The following is a 16264-nucleotide window of genomic DNA, read 5'->3' on the forward strand; positions in this document are numbered from 1 at the left end:
TCTCTGTGACCTGGTCACTTCAAGAAGACTCTGCAGCGTCCTCCTGTGGTCGATGTGGAGCAGTGCAAATCCCCATTAGGAACACTTTTCTTTAGAAAACGCAGATTTCACAACTCACTGTCATTAGACTAAAATATATTCAATATTTATTTACAGATTACTTTGGAGGGTGGGGCTTATCTTTTAAGGTTTAAGAAAGAAAAAACATTGAAACTAAGGTACAAGGACTTAGTCACAATATAGTATCTTTCATTTGAGTATAAAAAGTGACTGAATTTGAAAAGAAATTCAAATTGATGCGTTAAAAAAAATCCTTATTTATCATTGCAAAAACTCCTTACGGCCTCAATCTTTTGGAATGTTGTTAAATATTGATTTGTTTGATATATTTTGTCTAAAATGTGTTTTTGAGCTTTCCACACTATCCAATAATGAGCTTCGGTGAGCGCATGCGCAGTGCAGACTGGAGTAGAAACCCGGAAGAGTGTGAGAAGATACTGAAAACACGGAAAACACACGCTGTAATCTCCTCTCAAAACTATTTTAAGGAGATAATAACGATCGTGTATCATATCTGGTGTAATATTATACCTGACTCTGGTATAGGCAGGTTTTGAATGATAATGGTGTCGATAATGCTACTGTAAGCTTATTATAACACTGCAAACAAACTGTGAGCTAGCATCTGAGCATTTTAACAGTCTATGCTCCTGAGCACCTAAAGAAGAAGATGCCTGCTCGTAACGCTGTGAACAGCTTCCCTGACAGCAAAGTGAGGTACTCCAGGCTTTCCTCTGATGATGACGGCTACATTGATTTACAGGTAAGAAGTATTGTATTAATGTCATTGCTACCTATATTGTCTGCACCATCAGTGTTTTTCACCATATGTCAAACAAGTCCATTCATAAAAAGGAATAACTATGAAAACAGAAATCACATGCAAGGAATTTGCTTTGGTGTATGGTGAATTACAATGGAAAATAAAGAGCACATATTTAAAAAAATTGTAAACTTTGTAACGCTTTTTTTTCGTTATACATTTATAATACCAAAACCCAAACTGATATAACTCAATCATCGGGGTTATTTTAATGACATTTGTGTGTAATAATAATAATAGGTTTACCCTTTAAATTAACAGAAATAACTTTATCAACGGGTTTGTGAATATTTACTACAGATTTAGTCACAAAATACGCAATGCATACCAAAACATTTCCATCATCAAGCACATTATGTTACATGACAGTCAGATAGCTTTATAATATAAAGTGTTTTTCAATTAGTCACACACTTGAATGACATTTTCAAAATCTCAAATTACCTTTTAAGCAGCTAATTTTGCCTGTCATTTTCAGTACGTGGGTGAGAAAATGGGAATTGCCACAGAAAGCCCGCTGTGACAGAAAGTGATGTGTGAAAGAAAGTGTTTTTAATCAAATATTTCTCCTCTGCAGTTCAAAAAGAGCCCGCCCAAAGTCCCATACAAAGCCATTGCACTTGCCACAGTCCTCTTCTTAATCGGCTCTCTGTTAATCATCATCGGCTCCCTTCTCCTGGCGGGATATTTTGGAGTCACTGTGAGTATTGTATAAGCCACAGAGTCATTTTTACAGAGTGAGGAATAGACTGACCTCTCATTCAAATGATTTTTCTCTCCTTCAGCACTCAGACCGAACTGTGCCTGTCCTTATCATTGGGATACTTGTCTTCCTGCCTGGGATTTACCACCTACGAATAGCTTACTGTGCATCAAGAGGCTACCGGGGCTACTCCTATGATGATATCCCAGACTTTGATGACTGATAGACCCCACAGCTTCATCCACAGTCTTCCTGTACTCGCATATACTCCTAATATTCTGCTTGTGCTAATTTAAGTGCACTGATTATTGAAAGAAAATATGCTTGAATAGATTCTGTAAATTACTTGCATCTAAATCTGAATGATTTTGATGTTATTGTCATAGCTTTATACTCTGAGGTAGAGGATTCCAGCCTGCTGCTTGAAGTTAAAACAGAATCCGACATTGTTTGTATATTTTTTTTGCTAGCTTGATAAATTAAAAAAACTGTAATTTGACGATTTCGTTTTTTTATTTTAAATTAAGAACATCCATCCAAACTAAAGCTTTACACCGAGTTGTTATACAACATAAAGTTATTTAGCTTTTAGTACAGTATTAATAGGAGCTTAACCAAATTGGCTGCTTATGTACAAAAACAGGACTTTTCTTTAGTAGTCAGCTATTTTCATGCCAAATAGAATTGTATACAGTTGGTACATTTTTTGTGATCTGTTTGATAATAGAGAAAACTCATAGAAACCTTTGCAATGTCTTGTAATTAATATATTCTTATGCCAATAAAGGTAAACATGCAAGGCCTTCATGAATAGGCTCAGTGAATGACCTGCATCATTTTGTAGCAGATATCAGATATTTAATAAAAAGACATTATTCGTTTTGTCCACAATATGATTAATACTGTATCACTCAGTTTGCTCTACCCTCTGGTTAGTTTTCCATTAACGTTAAGAGTTGTTCTTTCTTGGCGGACTTCATGTGATTAATGCCAATCCTTTGATCCACCATGTGGTGCACCTGGCCTGTCAGAGAAAGCATTGTCAAACAGAAGGTACGCAGACATGTTAACCAGACGTAAAAACATTTTCTCTAATCGGCCATCAACTCATCAATTTCAACATAATTGGAAATTGTGCTGATGAAAGGCTACCATACCCATACCGGGGGCGGTGGTGGCGAAGTCGATTGGGACTTGGCTTGGGAACTGGAAGGTCACCAGTTCAAGTCCCCGAAAGACCAAGTGCTACCGAGGTGTCCCTGAGCAAGGCACCGTTCCCCACATTGCTCCCCGGGCGCCGTTCAAAATGGCAGCACACTGCTCCTAACACTAGGATGGGTCAAATGCAGAGAAATAATTTCCCCATGAGGGATTAATAAAAATTCATCTTAATCTTACCACCTCAATTTCCTTTGCAGGATAATGTCATCTGTAAAACACATTGCCAGTAAAGGGCGCACTTGTTTACACTAATGTAGGATGCTTGGCCACCAGCTGTTTTACTGCATATTTTCAAGGACAGTTGCTTGTGTTATTTTTGTTTCTTACTAACAAATGGGTCCAATCAATCATCCTCAAACCATTAAATAATTGGCAATAAATTCAGAAGAATTAAACCTTCAGAAAGGCTGAAAGCTCAATCTTTACAGGAATCACTCACACTCAGGCTACATTGAATAAAATCACTTACAGAAGACAGAGATTTAGACAACAACCTATTATTCAATCCAATATCTTCCTGCATGTTGCTATCTTATACTTTTGACTTTATAAGCTTATGCTTTACAGGAAGGCAGATAATGACATGTGTTATAGTGAATGAATATTTTAATAATTTAACAGTATGCTCACAGAGAAGATCATATTAATTATTCATGTGTTTTATGTAGGACTAACTGCATTATTCCCGACAGTAGTGGGAAGTAACTAAGTACATTCTGGCCTTTGTGCAGAACTATTATTTTTACTTCATGTACTTTTACTAAATGTTGTTGCTTATTCCGTTGTTCTTGTAGTAATATTTTAAAATCAGGACTTTTACATGTAATGGAGTTCTTTTAAAACCATAGTATGTGTACTTTTATTTAAGTAAAGGATCTGAGTACTTCCCCAAACACTAATGCCAGTGTTTGATAATTTAAAGAAAAGAGGTTGTCATTTAGCAGTATGAAGGACAATATCACCCCCTTGTGGCGACACAGACTGACACATGATTGGTTATTTTTAATTCAAACTAGGGTAAACAAGATACAACTGTAATGTGTTCCTTTTCATATACAGTTCCCCAGTGAGTGTTTAACCAACGACTGCAGTGCAAACCCGTCAGCCGTATGAGATTGAATCAACTATTATCAAGTAACATTCCTCTCAATTTGCAGCAAGGTCAAAGACGTGGTTTTGAGGTAAGAAATGTTAAAACTTCTTACTATTTTTTTTTCTAATCCCTAAAATGTCACTCTGTTTAAACAAGGTTGACCGTTTTTGATAGGGTCTTTCAAATTGAACAAAAGTCTCTGACATGGCAAAGAAGTGAAAAGTAAAGTGTTTGACAGAAGTATCCTCCCTCAAGACTTAGCATATATTAGCCTAAATCAATAGTAGGTATATAAACACCTCAGTTACCAAATATATCATAGCCAAATTACAAGCTGGGTTGCCTTTTTAGTAATAAATACACAATGAATATTGGTTTAATGAATATACGGTTTATGAACCAAATATTAACCCGCTCTTGCTAGCTTGCGACTTTAACTAACGGAAAGCTAACTAACTAGCTATAGCTGAGCTAACATTTTGAATCTCAGCCGCTGGTTAGGTAACAAAGCTATGCTAAATTAGCCTTTGGCCTAATATATTGAATTGCCATTCGGGTTTTTAGCAAAGGTGGAATAAGTACTCAGATCTTGTACTTAAGTATTCTAGGCATTCAGGTGTTTAGAATAACAATAGTCAAATATTTTAGGAGACATAGATTGTATTCTTAAGAAGGGTTCATATTTCTCCACTTGACTTTCCATTAACTTAGCATGTGAACTTACTTAGTTAATATAGTTTAAACTGATAACTAGTGGTAGACTAAGTTGTTCCTATATCTACCCAAATACTGTAAGTATAATTTTAACTTTGGACTTTCCCAGTTCTCCACTACAACTCGGAGGCAGAGTACTTGTACTATCAATTTGATTCAGAGCTTACCAAGTAATTATCAAATGATGTATAATGCATTATAACATAAGTCAATATAAACTTAATTGATCCCTTGATGAGAAAAAAAGCCTTGGTGAATAAAATATGCTTTTTCTTTACCAGCTGCACCATTAAAGTGATAAACAATACATCAATAATTAAAATCCAATAATATAACATATTATATTCAGAAGTGGGCCTATATTTGGATGCTAATAATGTTATACTTACTAAAAATATGTTTTAATGTATGACTCTTATTTTGAGTATTTCTAAATGTTTTCTACTTTTACTTAGGTATAAATATATATATATATATATATATATATATATATATATATATATACAGTGAACTAATCATTATATTGAATACCTTTACTAGTCCTTATGGGAACATTTTAAGGATTTGGTACCTTGTATTTGAAATGACGTTTTCAATATTAAACCCTTTTCTTATACATGTTGACACTGGAAGGTTAGATATATCTCCTAACAACCATATGTCTTATTTACATTATGTTGGATGCTGTACCAAACGGTCCTGAGACATATGTGTGTCCTTTAGGTGTGCTTTTGCCTTTTGTTACGAACCCCAATTCTTTCCCATGAACAGGCGCTTTTGTCTGAGGCGCTTAAGCCCCAGCAGCTGCATCAAGCCACACGGAAACAGGTGGCAAACCAGCGGAAGTGGGTTACTTTCTCTTCAACATAAATTGTCAGCCTTTCCCACAGACTTATGCTTCGACAAACAATTTCCGTGCAACATTTCAAGAAATGTACAACAAAAGAATACAACGTTTTATTAAGTTTACATGTCTGGGTTTACCATTTTGTCATAATAATGATGGTTGTATCTGATCATGACATAGCAGAACATTTGACTCTAAAATCTGAAGAGTATGAAATAGAAAACAAATTTAAATGTAATTCAATACTTTTTTTATGGCATTAAGGCTATTCGGAATAATAGCAGGAAACACACATGGGTTGCTAACAACATTTAAATGTCGCTCCATTCTGTCTGTTTCTGTGGATTATCCCACAAAGCCATGTCGTCACTTTTACAGTATCAGGACCCCTAAACTGTAGCAGCTAAATAGAATTAGGCTAAATGGATTTTTGCATTTTAACACCTGTGACATCTTAATGTCTCCTAAAAAAACTTAAATAATTAATCTGCTGATTATTTTTTTGCAATTATCAATTACTTAAGAAGGTAGTTCATACAAATATGGAAAATGTCCTTATCTTCAGGTAATATCAATTTAATTTCTTGATAAACAACCGCACATCTTACAATTGAGAAGCATGAGTAAGGAAAAAATGCCATTTTCATAAATTACTGAAACTATTGGTGGATTACATAAACTGTTTGATAAAGGATGCTACCTGAAAAATGGTTTTAGCACTAATGTACACATTTTAACCATTTTAACTGACCGTGTGCCCAACCCTGTTCGTCAGCGAGGGTTTTATTTTGAAAGGTTCAACAGGAAGTATAATCATTATATTGTGCTTGACTTGATGGTGGCCTCCAGCAGGAGGAGGGGACGATAGTAATGGGAGGAGAGACACGGGGAGAGTATCAACAGCAGGGCTCTAACTAAACGTGCACTGTGTGCTCTCTTTCTAGTGAAACTTGCGCCTGTTTGATGATAAATGTACACTGCGTCGACCGAGGGACATTTCTACACATTTATTAAGTTAATCATAAACTCTCACTTATGATTAAAGGGACTTCCAACAAGTTTGGACACAGTCGATTGCGGACTTAACAGCCAAGGCGTGGAAAGTTTAAATGGACTTTAAATGCGATGATGTCGTACTCATGAAGGTGGCATGGGTGTATGGATTTTATTGAAACCGCAAAGTATTTCCAAAGGAAGTCTGATAACATTGGATGCCGAGGATTAATGTTATTTTGTTTTGATCCACTGCTCGGACCGAGAACAACAATGTAACACCTGCTTTTTACCCAACACTTTCTTATTTTTATGGTAAAACTTTAAAGTCGTGTATTTTTTTAAATCTGACTTCTCTCTGAAGAGGAATAAATGATCGTTGAAATTTGGCCCGAAATACGAGTCTAAAAGAAGAGCATTAATGGATGGAAAGATTCTACTTTCAGCTTCAAGTGAAAAAGTGCCTCAAGCAAGGTAAGGAGCTGTGCATGCAGAGCTAAAGCATCCTCTATGCTGCTGTATTTTACTATGACATTAGTTTAATTTCCCTGCTAAATATACTCTAGTCATATTTAAAACACACTGCAGTCTCGCGCCTTTGTTTATGTTTAGGGTTCCACATGCTCCACTTGTAATCTACCAATGAGTGTATCTGTTTATTAAAAACCAAAGTGAATAGGTTTAACACTCTGCAATGACCCAAATGTGAACTCTGTTCCCAGGATTACAATAATGAGAACAATAGTCAGTCAAAAATAGTGTTGTTTTTTTATTTTGATTTTTATTCACGGCTCCCTCTAAGTTGTTTTCAGACCCACTGAGGTAGACAAAAGATACACCTGTTTTTACAGGAGGTCTGTATATTGCCATGGAGGACCGATAATCTCAATTCACTGCAGGGGTGCAAAAATGAAGAGCTTGGGGCTTGCTGTCTGGGTTTTATTGCCCTGACAGTTTAATTGTTCTGCTGCTCAACATGGTGCAATGTGCTGGGCAGAACCTAATTGTAGCTGTTTAGTACAGAAGAGTGCAGCGTCTTGGGCTTTTAACATAAAGGATACTCCCTTCTCTAGTGTTTCCCTTCCTTTGTTTTTGTTATGCTTGCTAATACTGGTTAGTTAGACGGAGAATTGAGGTGCACAGAGGCACACATCACTCTGGATGCCTGTAATTCCTTGTGTTGCTGGGACACATGACTGAATAGGGAGGGACATTGTTTACTTTTTATAAATACAAGCTTTCTACCTTGTAGGTTGTCAAAGGTTTTAATCACCTTTTAAAATTGAAAAAAAACATCTATTGTAAATTATTTAGTACGCTGTAGAATTATGTATACTTCCAATGTAGTGGTTATGCCAGACACACAATTGTAGGTCTGTTTAGTGATTGCTATTGCATTATTTATAGGGTAACGGCTATGTTCAAGAAGCCTTTTCTCTCCAGAATCCTTGAGACAATTAATACATGTTAGGGCCATGCAGCTTCACAAGGTCTGTGCCATCACATAGCAGCTCTGGTATTATTTGAATACCCAACGTTTATTAGGCTTTGACATGTAAACAGTATGTTCCACCATTCAAACTGCTGTGTGTCCAACTGTGCCCTCTAGGCATATTTTCAAGCTTGAGGAAATGGATTTTTATTGAGAAACAAATTATTAATGAGTAGAAAGTGGTTACTCCAAATTGCTGTTGAGATAGACACTATGTTGAAGCGCATGTGGTACTAAATAATATGAAACAAATCAACAAAAAATCACATGTAAATGAAGAAATTGTGTAAACCAAAGCTAAGGGAGATTGGAGAAAGTGCCTAAAGTTTAAGGGCTGTGCAGTGTACCGTAAATGGTCACCATTGTATGTTTAGCGCCTCGTTGATGATGACCTGTCTGATAGCCTTTACAGCTGGGCAGTAACAGATGTTCGCTGGTTACGTAAATATTTAGTGTTTGTTAGCATCTAACTCCTCTCATTGATCTTCAAGTTTTAAAATACATCCACTGCTAGGCCTCCACGGCAGACCTTAGCTCTGGAGTGTGTTACCTTTGGCTTTTGACCCTCACTTCCTCTCACCTCCGTGTCTTGAAAGTAGCTTTATGGGACTGACCTGTTCTTGAGGTTAGGGAGCAGGAGAGGGTAAAGACTCAGGACTTACCAGACGATATTAGCTGATTTTCTTCACTAGACAACTGACCCTTATGAAAGCATGCTTGGGGGTTTTAAAAAACATGAAATAATTCAACCTGTGTGTTGATTTTAATTTTGAGCAATTTTTCCCCTTGTTCCACTGCTGCAAAATTGCATCGCATAGTAAACAAAACACTTTTCACGTCCTCTGTTTGAGTGAAAGAAAACCATTAAATTGTTGCTCATTAGTCAATATGGTTACAGTTTAGCCAGTAGCACCATGTGGTAGGTTACCAGCAATCACTATGTTAATCCATATACAGTAGGCTTTCCCCCTCACGTGACTAGGGCTCCCCTTGCGTGCCCAGTATGTGCCAAGCTCATTTCCTTTAGTTACAATACAAGTCAATACAGATGCTGAATTGGGTTGCAGTGCGAGGGGCAAAACCCATGAATAGATTGATGTGTTGTAATGGCTGGTCCAACCAGTCAAGATTGCATTGATGATTTACAACCCAGTCCTTTGTAAATAACTGTGTCACATCTACTATTTGTGCACATCTGTTGTCTATGCTGTGGTCGGATATGATAATGTCAGCCTCTGTTTGAGATTGATCTGTTCACTTTCTGCTCAGGGTTTGCAGTTCCTTTTACATACTTGTTTGCACTAAGGCTGCAGTCACTGTCAGGATTAACAAGGATTACGAAGAGAGTAATGCTACTTCTTATCAGGCCTGTATCACTGATGCCCGTGCTTAGGTAATGACGGTCAACACGCACACTCTCACACAGTAAATGTAGTTGTGTTGATTTTTTAACGAGTGTCAGAGAAGAAGTAAGACTGAAAAGAGAAAGCAAACAAGAGAGCAGAAAGGACTGCTGCTTTGCTCTTGCACAACCCATTACAAAGTTCATCCTAACTTTGACATTGTTACGTTTTACAATATGCCTCTTGCTCATTTGTTTATTCAAATGTGATTTAGAGGAGATGTAAATGAGGAGATAAGGCTTACCAAATGTTGCTGCTGTTATCTTAAAATGGGCTTCGAAACATTCATATTTTTTGGTTATTATTTCATTTAATTTGAACTGTCCTGGTAGCATTACAGATTACTTCCACATTGGGCACACTGATTGCTTAGCAGTAGAAATAAGAAAATCATTTTCCACAACAGAGGCGTTTTAGTGATCTGTTATAGAGAATTATGGACACACTAGTTGCATTTACTGGATCCACTTCGTTTTCTTTCTGCCATCTATAAAATGTCCTCTTCCGGCCCGGTTCACAGCAACTAAACCGGCCACGTTATCTCTACCAACGCTTGGGGTCTCCCGAAAAACAGAATAGTTTGGAGTGCGTGGTGACTTGATTAACCAATGATTGATCACTGCAGGCTCAGTTGAAAAGAGTGTCCTTGATTTGTCTCACCAATTTGATCACTAATTCAATTACACTATTAACACTCTGAGCAGCAGGCCAGGATTAGTCTGGGTGTTATACGTCCATTCCACAAGGCTAAGTCATGACTAGATCTAAAGCAATTTGTGTCAATGAAATCCAGTGAAACCTCCAACGATTAAACTGTCCACTTGCGTGTGACACGGCTAAATGTCTTGTGCTGCAGCACGAGTTCATGCCAACCTTTTTAAGACTTTTTAATGAAGAGGATTAACTTTTATTCATGTTGGATTTTTGAGAATGTCTTGCCCTTAGCACTTGAGTGGGAGACAGCTTGTTTGTATCGTGCCTTTTGACTTTTACATCCATAATTCTATTTTTAAAGTGCCAAAGATCCTTAAGGTCCCATCTAATTAAAACTGATGTCCCCCCTTTTAGCACATTTTTATTTCAAGTGAGGAAGGATTATGATGCATTAAGTATTCAGTTTCTGCAGGATTTTGCAACACTTGCTAACAGTGTTATGTCCACTTTGCCTTCAGAAACCTTTATGAGGTGAATACTCATCTGCAGAAGTCCCCTCACACATTCACAAGTTACATAGGAGCAGTGCACAGTTTGTTGTAAGTTGCTCAAGAGATGAAAAACATAGTTGCTCACTTGTCTGCAAGTGTCTATTTTCACATAGCTCTGAGGTCAATGGAGGCTGTGGCGCAGTGGACTAGTGCGTTTGTGTTCGGATCAGGGGGTCATAGGTTCAAACCCCACTGCAGTCAGCATGTCGTTGTGTCCCTGGGCAAGACACTTCACCCCAAATTGCTCCTGTGGGGATTGGCCACAGTATTGAGTATGTAAGTCGCTTTGGATAAAAGCATCTAACAAGTAACATCTAATGTCAATGATAAATACTGCTGCATGACTGTTTTTGACTTTTTTGACACATAATCCATGTTCTGGCTTAAACCTTTGAGTTATTTTCCCTGGCTTTCTCTATGGATATGTCAATGAATTGGCCCCTTGCTCTGCTGCCTGAGGACATAACCCAGTTGACTTGCGTCTACTCCTGCAGATAAAAAGCCGCCCTCCAGGCTTCCTCTGTAATAAGTCGGCCTTTGGGCGCAGCCCTGTTTGTCTTTTGCCACTACATAAGCCAGTCATATATATATATATTAGTGTGTGGAAGCACAGCAGGCGGGGTTCAAAGACAATATTTGTTGTACCTTGAGGTTGTCAAAAGTCACCTGAGGTCTATATATGAGCTCGAACTTCAGATATGTGAAAGGCAACATCATGTTCGTGATTGCTGGGGGTGAAGCACAAGTTATTAGAGGGAAAAGATTTACTTCTTTACTTTTTAAATCCATTATAAGAGTCCTCTTTATTCACCCCCACTGAGTGAATAATGTTTGCTCAGTAGGAGTAATCCTTTCCTCATTAACAAACATTCTGTCCTGCAAAAAAAACTACCAACCTCAGCCTTTTTTCCACCCCTACCACCCCCCCCCTCTTCATCTGCCTTTACTGTAAAGCTAGCCACACTCTAATGTGTTTTTGTCCCTCCCACTTCAGTGATTGGGTCGCATTGGTTTTGTCTTTTTGTTTGTTTTGCTGCTAAACAAAAGTTATTACAGTGATTCACCGTCAGCTCCAGCAGCAATAGTCTCAACCATGCGTCTGTCCAGTGCAAGGAAATAAATGCATCTTTCTGCTGTTCAATTCTGGGATGTTTGTTTATTCAAGAGCAACATAACCAGGAAGAGACTAAATGTGTCCATACAGCCTTTGTACAGTGCATCCGTGGTTAAACCAGCAGCTAATATCCAACCCCCTGCTGGTTTCCTAAGAATAGTCTCCTTCTAATATTACTTAAATCAACTTAAAGTAATAAGCTGGTATTATGGGTACTGAATGGAGTGACTTAAGGAGAGAGAGCGAGGTCTTCTATGATGACTAAAAGGCAGCAACTTAAACTTGCTCCTCCAATCCAATTTAAAGTGAAGGACTTGATCAGTTTCTACAGCTGTTGTCGTCGTTCAGAAAGAAGTAGGCCTACAATTTGTTTAAGTGGTCCCTGTTTGGTCTGCTTAGGATATTAATCAGTGGATTGTGCTGTTGTTTTTCCATGTGCTCTTTGTGCTTTTAATAGTCAGGTGAAACACACTTGCGCACTTGCTGCTTGACACATACTATATTCAGCTTGAATTAAGTTTAGTTCAAGAGCGTTGTTAAATGGAAGTCTATTTACGCCACTTAAGTTCCTTTTCCAAGGAGTGGTAATAAGACATCTGGAGTCAGAGTCATGTCACCTGTCAATTGCTGTTGGCCTATTTAGCGTGAGACGAGGTCTGCAGGATGAGCAAGCATCAGGTTAATCTGCACACACACTTACAGTAGAGCCTGGTCTACTATGTGAACACACACACACACACACACACACACACACACACACACACACACACACACACACACACACACACACACACACAAACACTTTGCAGGCACTTGTTGAAATATATTATTTGCCTTAATCCAACCACAGCTCAGACATGTAATTTTCCAGAGGATTAAGTGTTTTCAAAGAATACAGTTATTTATTTGCCGAGAAACATCTGGAATGTGGTGTAGTTGTTGGATTATGAGTTGATATTAACTTGAGGGATTACCTTTGTCTCCGGGAGGATGTGAGGGATGTCCTTGTGCAGCTGTGATGGTACAGTAATGGTCTGTTGAAGAGTAAACGAGATGTGTGGTCTCTCTTTCAGGTCGGGAGATGTGTGAAGGAGTGTGACGGACGGCCATGGGACTGGAGAGACGGTGGCTTCAGGCTGTCACCACTGCTGTAGCCATCTGTCTGCTAAGTAAGTATGCTAATGCGAATATGGATTCATCGCATACACTTCGAATACATTTCCATAATTAATTTGCCCATGTGAACTTTTAGCTTTTTCTCATATTGTAAGAGGCATTTCTTAGTTGCTGTCTTCATCAAGGCTGATAATGCCACTCCTCAAAATTAAATACTTGTTCAATAAACTGTTAAACTGATCATTCGCAAAATGCATTGATATTATCAAAACATTAGACATAATAATACAAATTACTTACTCATTACCCAAAGCAGCTGGACCTATTTTGGGTTGAGCGTTGTGTCAGGTGTTGTATCAGGTAATGGTTGTATATCCTATTCGGCTAACACATAACAACTGTAAAAGACAAAAAACAATGACATGTAAATAATAATAATAATAATAATAATTTCAATTTATATAGCGCCTTTCACGAAACCCAAGGACGCTTGAGTTTGACATGAACTACACAGATTTAGCTTTGATACAAATCTGCTTTGTTGGATCACATTAACATGATGATGGTACTGCTTTAAAGTATGACACCGTCTTTTTTCTTCAAATGGTATTAGATAGCACTTTTACCACAAAAGGCAGCATTATTACTTTTGTTTACAAGCAGTTAAAACCGTTCAGAAAGCAGGCTGTTTAACAACGTCAATTAAGTGATTTCAATCAGGCAAGTTCTATCAGATGATTTCTCCATTCATATTGTCATAAATTCCATTCCAACAAATGTGCTTTTTCGTAACACTTTCTAAATTGCGTTTTATTTGTTTGTAAGACACCCAGCTGTTTTCCTCCATTTGTCCCTACCATTTGTTTGCACAGCTTCACCAAAAGTAACCAACGTAAACAAGACAGCTGCGTTTCCCCCTTGTTATGGTAAAGCATCGTCAAACATTTGGCATATGCCGCTGTGAGCTGCCTACATACAGTTTAATGATGAATCTGGCACAGCTCCCATTGACTTACATTGGAGAAAGTAAAGAGGAGGGCTTAACAACATGGTCATGAGTGGACGAGCGAGAATGGGGCCAAAATCCAACTTAAATAATATCTCTGGGTGTGGATTTAGATCAATCTGGGATTTATGCTACCCCCACCCGGAGGCACGCTTCTCTGTGTGCGTGCATGTGTTTGTAAAAGGGGGGGGTGGGATTGATTGTGCTGGTCCGCAGACCATGTGTGTACCACAGGGGGTGGTGGGAGGGTGGCTGGAGAGAGCACCGAGGGTCCTGCTGTCCTACATCACAGTGACACAACCCCCCCCACCCCCCTCTGAGAGTAAAGTAATCACCAGACCAGATGAGTAGCAGAGCAAACACTGGCACCCAGTTGCGCGCACACCCATGTGTGCTCATGGCAGCAATGGGAGGGAGGAGGTGCAGAGAGGAGACACTGCTCCACGTGTCACTAATTCGACCGTGGTGTGTTTGCAGGCTTTGAAGCTTCAGGTTCTCGTCACAAAATGGCACACAATTGTCTTACATGCCCTCTGATGGCCCAGGTTTAATCAGGGAACACTATCCGGGTGTCATAGCCTCTGTCTGATCCAGTTTGACATAAGTATTCATGGGTCAGTTGGCGTGTCTTTTAATCTGTCAGCCAACAATTTATCTGTGTTGTCTTTCACCTCTGTTGTTCTGCTCTCTCCCAAGACACTGCTACAAATATTTCATAAACTGTTCTCCACATAGCAAACCATTTCTCTGTAATGAATGACCTAAACAATTCCAGAGAGGTTAATCCGGCCTCCCTGGCAGCCATTACTCTCTTTAAAAGGCCCATATGTCTCAGCGCTTTGTAGAGCATGATTGATGTGTTTGTTCCCATGTTCTCTGTTTATTGCCTGCTGTGTTATCAGCAAATCCCCTGCCTTATCCTTGTGATATGCTATTGCTCTTACAGGTGTGTCTCAAGATGAGGCATCATTGGTCCCGGCCAGAGAGGGGGCCTCTGCAGAGCTGAGCTGCAATCTCAGTCCTCCGTCCAAAGAATTCACCACCCCAAACCTTTTTCCCCTGCATGTGGTGGAATGGGTGCGCCTCGGTTACAACGTTCCCATCCTCATCAAATTTGGAGTATACGCTCCTCGAGTTCATCCAAACTACAAGGGTAAGAGATATACAGATGTGTTCAATTATATCCTTTGATAAAGTCTTTAAAACATGTGTTACTGGAAATCCAATCCCTTTATTGAACTGTTCCTACTGCTTTAGCGATTGGACTGCACTCAGACCGTATTGCGGTTCTCTGAATAATTTTTTTTGAAGACAACAGAGAGCTGACTCTGGCTAATATCATGGCAGTTTGTTTCTGAAAGGATTCATATAACTGACCCCCGATTGACAGATTTCTCTAATTATGGTCCAGTAGATTTAAGTGAGGGCGGGTGGGGGTGTCCATGTGTCAACATTTCTCTTTACTTTGAGTTACATTCTTCTGTCCTGTGTTGCCAAGGACGTTACACTGGTTATTAAGGTAGACTTGGGAACAGGAAGTTTGGATGAAACAAAACTCTGAATAGGTAATCCATCAAAACCACAATCCCTGTAATTACCGCTGGTGTGTGTTTCCAGACTGCATTTGCTGTGAAGGGAATAGGGGAAGGGCGAGAATGGATGGAGGCAGTAAAAGGGGGGTGGGGTAGCTGAGCAAGAACAAGGGGGGTACCAGTAACGCCGTGCATGGGGGGATTAGGAGTGTAGGTGGGGGCTTGGTGGTCTGATGACAGTGTTTTATTAGTATGCTGAGGGGTGACCCAGTAAGGGGAGATTGTTGTGCTGGAAGGAGGATGGATGAAGCAATGGGAATAATGGGAGTTTTCTTGCTAGAGCCCTATAATCCCGTCATTGTCTACCAGGGGACAAAAGACAAAGAGGGGTATCACAACCTCCCCTTGCTTAGCCAAAGCCAACAGTACCACTGGAACCCCAAATCCCATACTGTTCCAACTAGGTCACTGAAATGTACAGGGAACCTCGCCTAAAAGGCCTCTGCATTTTTCCTATTGGAACTTATTTCATCAGGAGCTCCCACTGAGAATGAAAGCCTCTGATTTAGAAACATGTTGTGACGACTCGCAAACGGCTTTTGAGGTCCGGAGGGTCTAAACCACAAACAGGCCGCCCTCGCCAAGCAATTTGGCTACATGTGTTTGGCATGTTAACCCTCTTGTAGGCCATTAACCATTTAATTGTTTCGGGGCAGTCATCTGATGCACAGTCATCTGATGCACAAGCAGCCATAATGAAGTAAAGTAAAAAAGAGATGTGGCTCAGAGTGGGACACTGATGTCCTGACACTGATGTCCTAATGTTTTGCCATATCTATCCCTTGTGTGTAGTAGTCTGGTGTGGGCTTTACTCCTGTCTGCCTCAGATCCTCATATCTCCCCTCCTGCTGGAGGCAGATGGCGCGATGTGAAGCGTGTCAG

The 16264-nt window shown here is 39.3% G+C and overlaps 2 protein-coding genes across 4 annotated transcripts in view; both read left to right on the forward strand.

Annotated features, from left to right (window-relative positions):
- Positions 1-469: 469 nt before the first annotated feature.
- Positions 470-2085, forward strand: tmem230b (transmembrane protein 230b). The gene is made up of 3 exons (XM_034091081.2): positions 470-823; positions 1461-1583; positions 1669-2085. The coding sequence occupies exons 1-3, from the start codon at positions 731-733 to the stop codon at positions 1807-1809; spliced, it is 357 nt and encodes a 118-aa protein (XP_033946972.1). The 5' UTR covers positions 470-730; the 3' UTR covers positions 1810-2085.
- A 4277-nt stretch (positions 2086-6362) lies between these two features.
- Positions 6363-16264, forward strand: part of igsf9b (immunoglobulin superfamily, member 9b) — a 34228-nt gene continuing 24326 nt past the window's right edge. For all 3 annotated transcript variants that reach the window (XM_034091366.1, XM_034091368.1, XM_034091367.1), the window contains exons 1-3: positions 6363-6928; positions 12742-12837; positions 14737-14943. In XM_034091366.1, the coding sequence (XP_033947257.1) occupies positions 12777-12837; positions 14737-14943 (268 nt within the window). In that variant the 5' untranslated portion in view covers positions 6363-6928; positions 12742-12776. The remainder of the gene's footprint in view (positions 6929-12741; positions 12838-14736; positions 14944-16264) is intronic.

This window comes from Pseudochaenichthys georgianus, chromosome 9 (genome assembly GCF_902827115.2).
Source record: "Pseudochaenichthys georgianus chromosome 9, fPseGeo1.2, whole genome shotgun sequence".
In the NCBI taxonomy this organism is placed as follows: Eukaryota; Metazoa; Chordata; class Actinopteri; order Perciformes; family Channichthyidae; genus Pseudochaenichthys; species Pseudochaenichthys georgianus.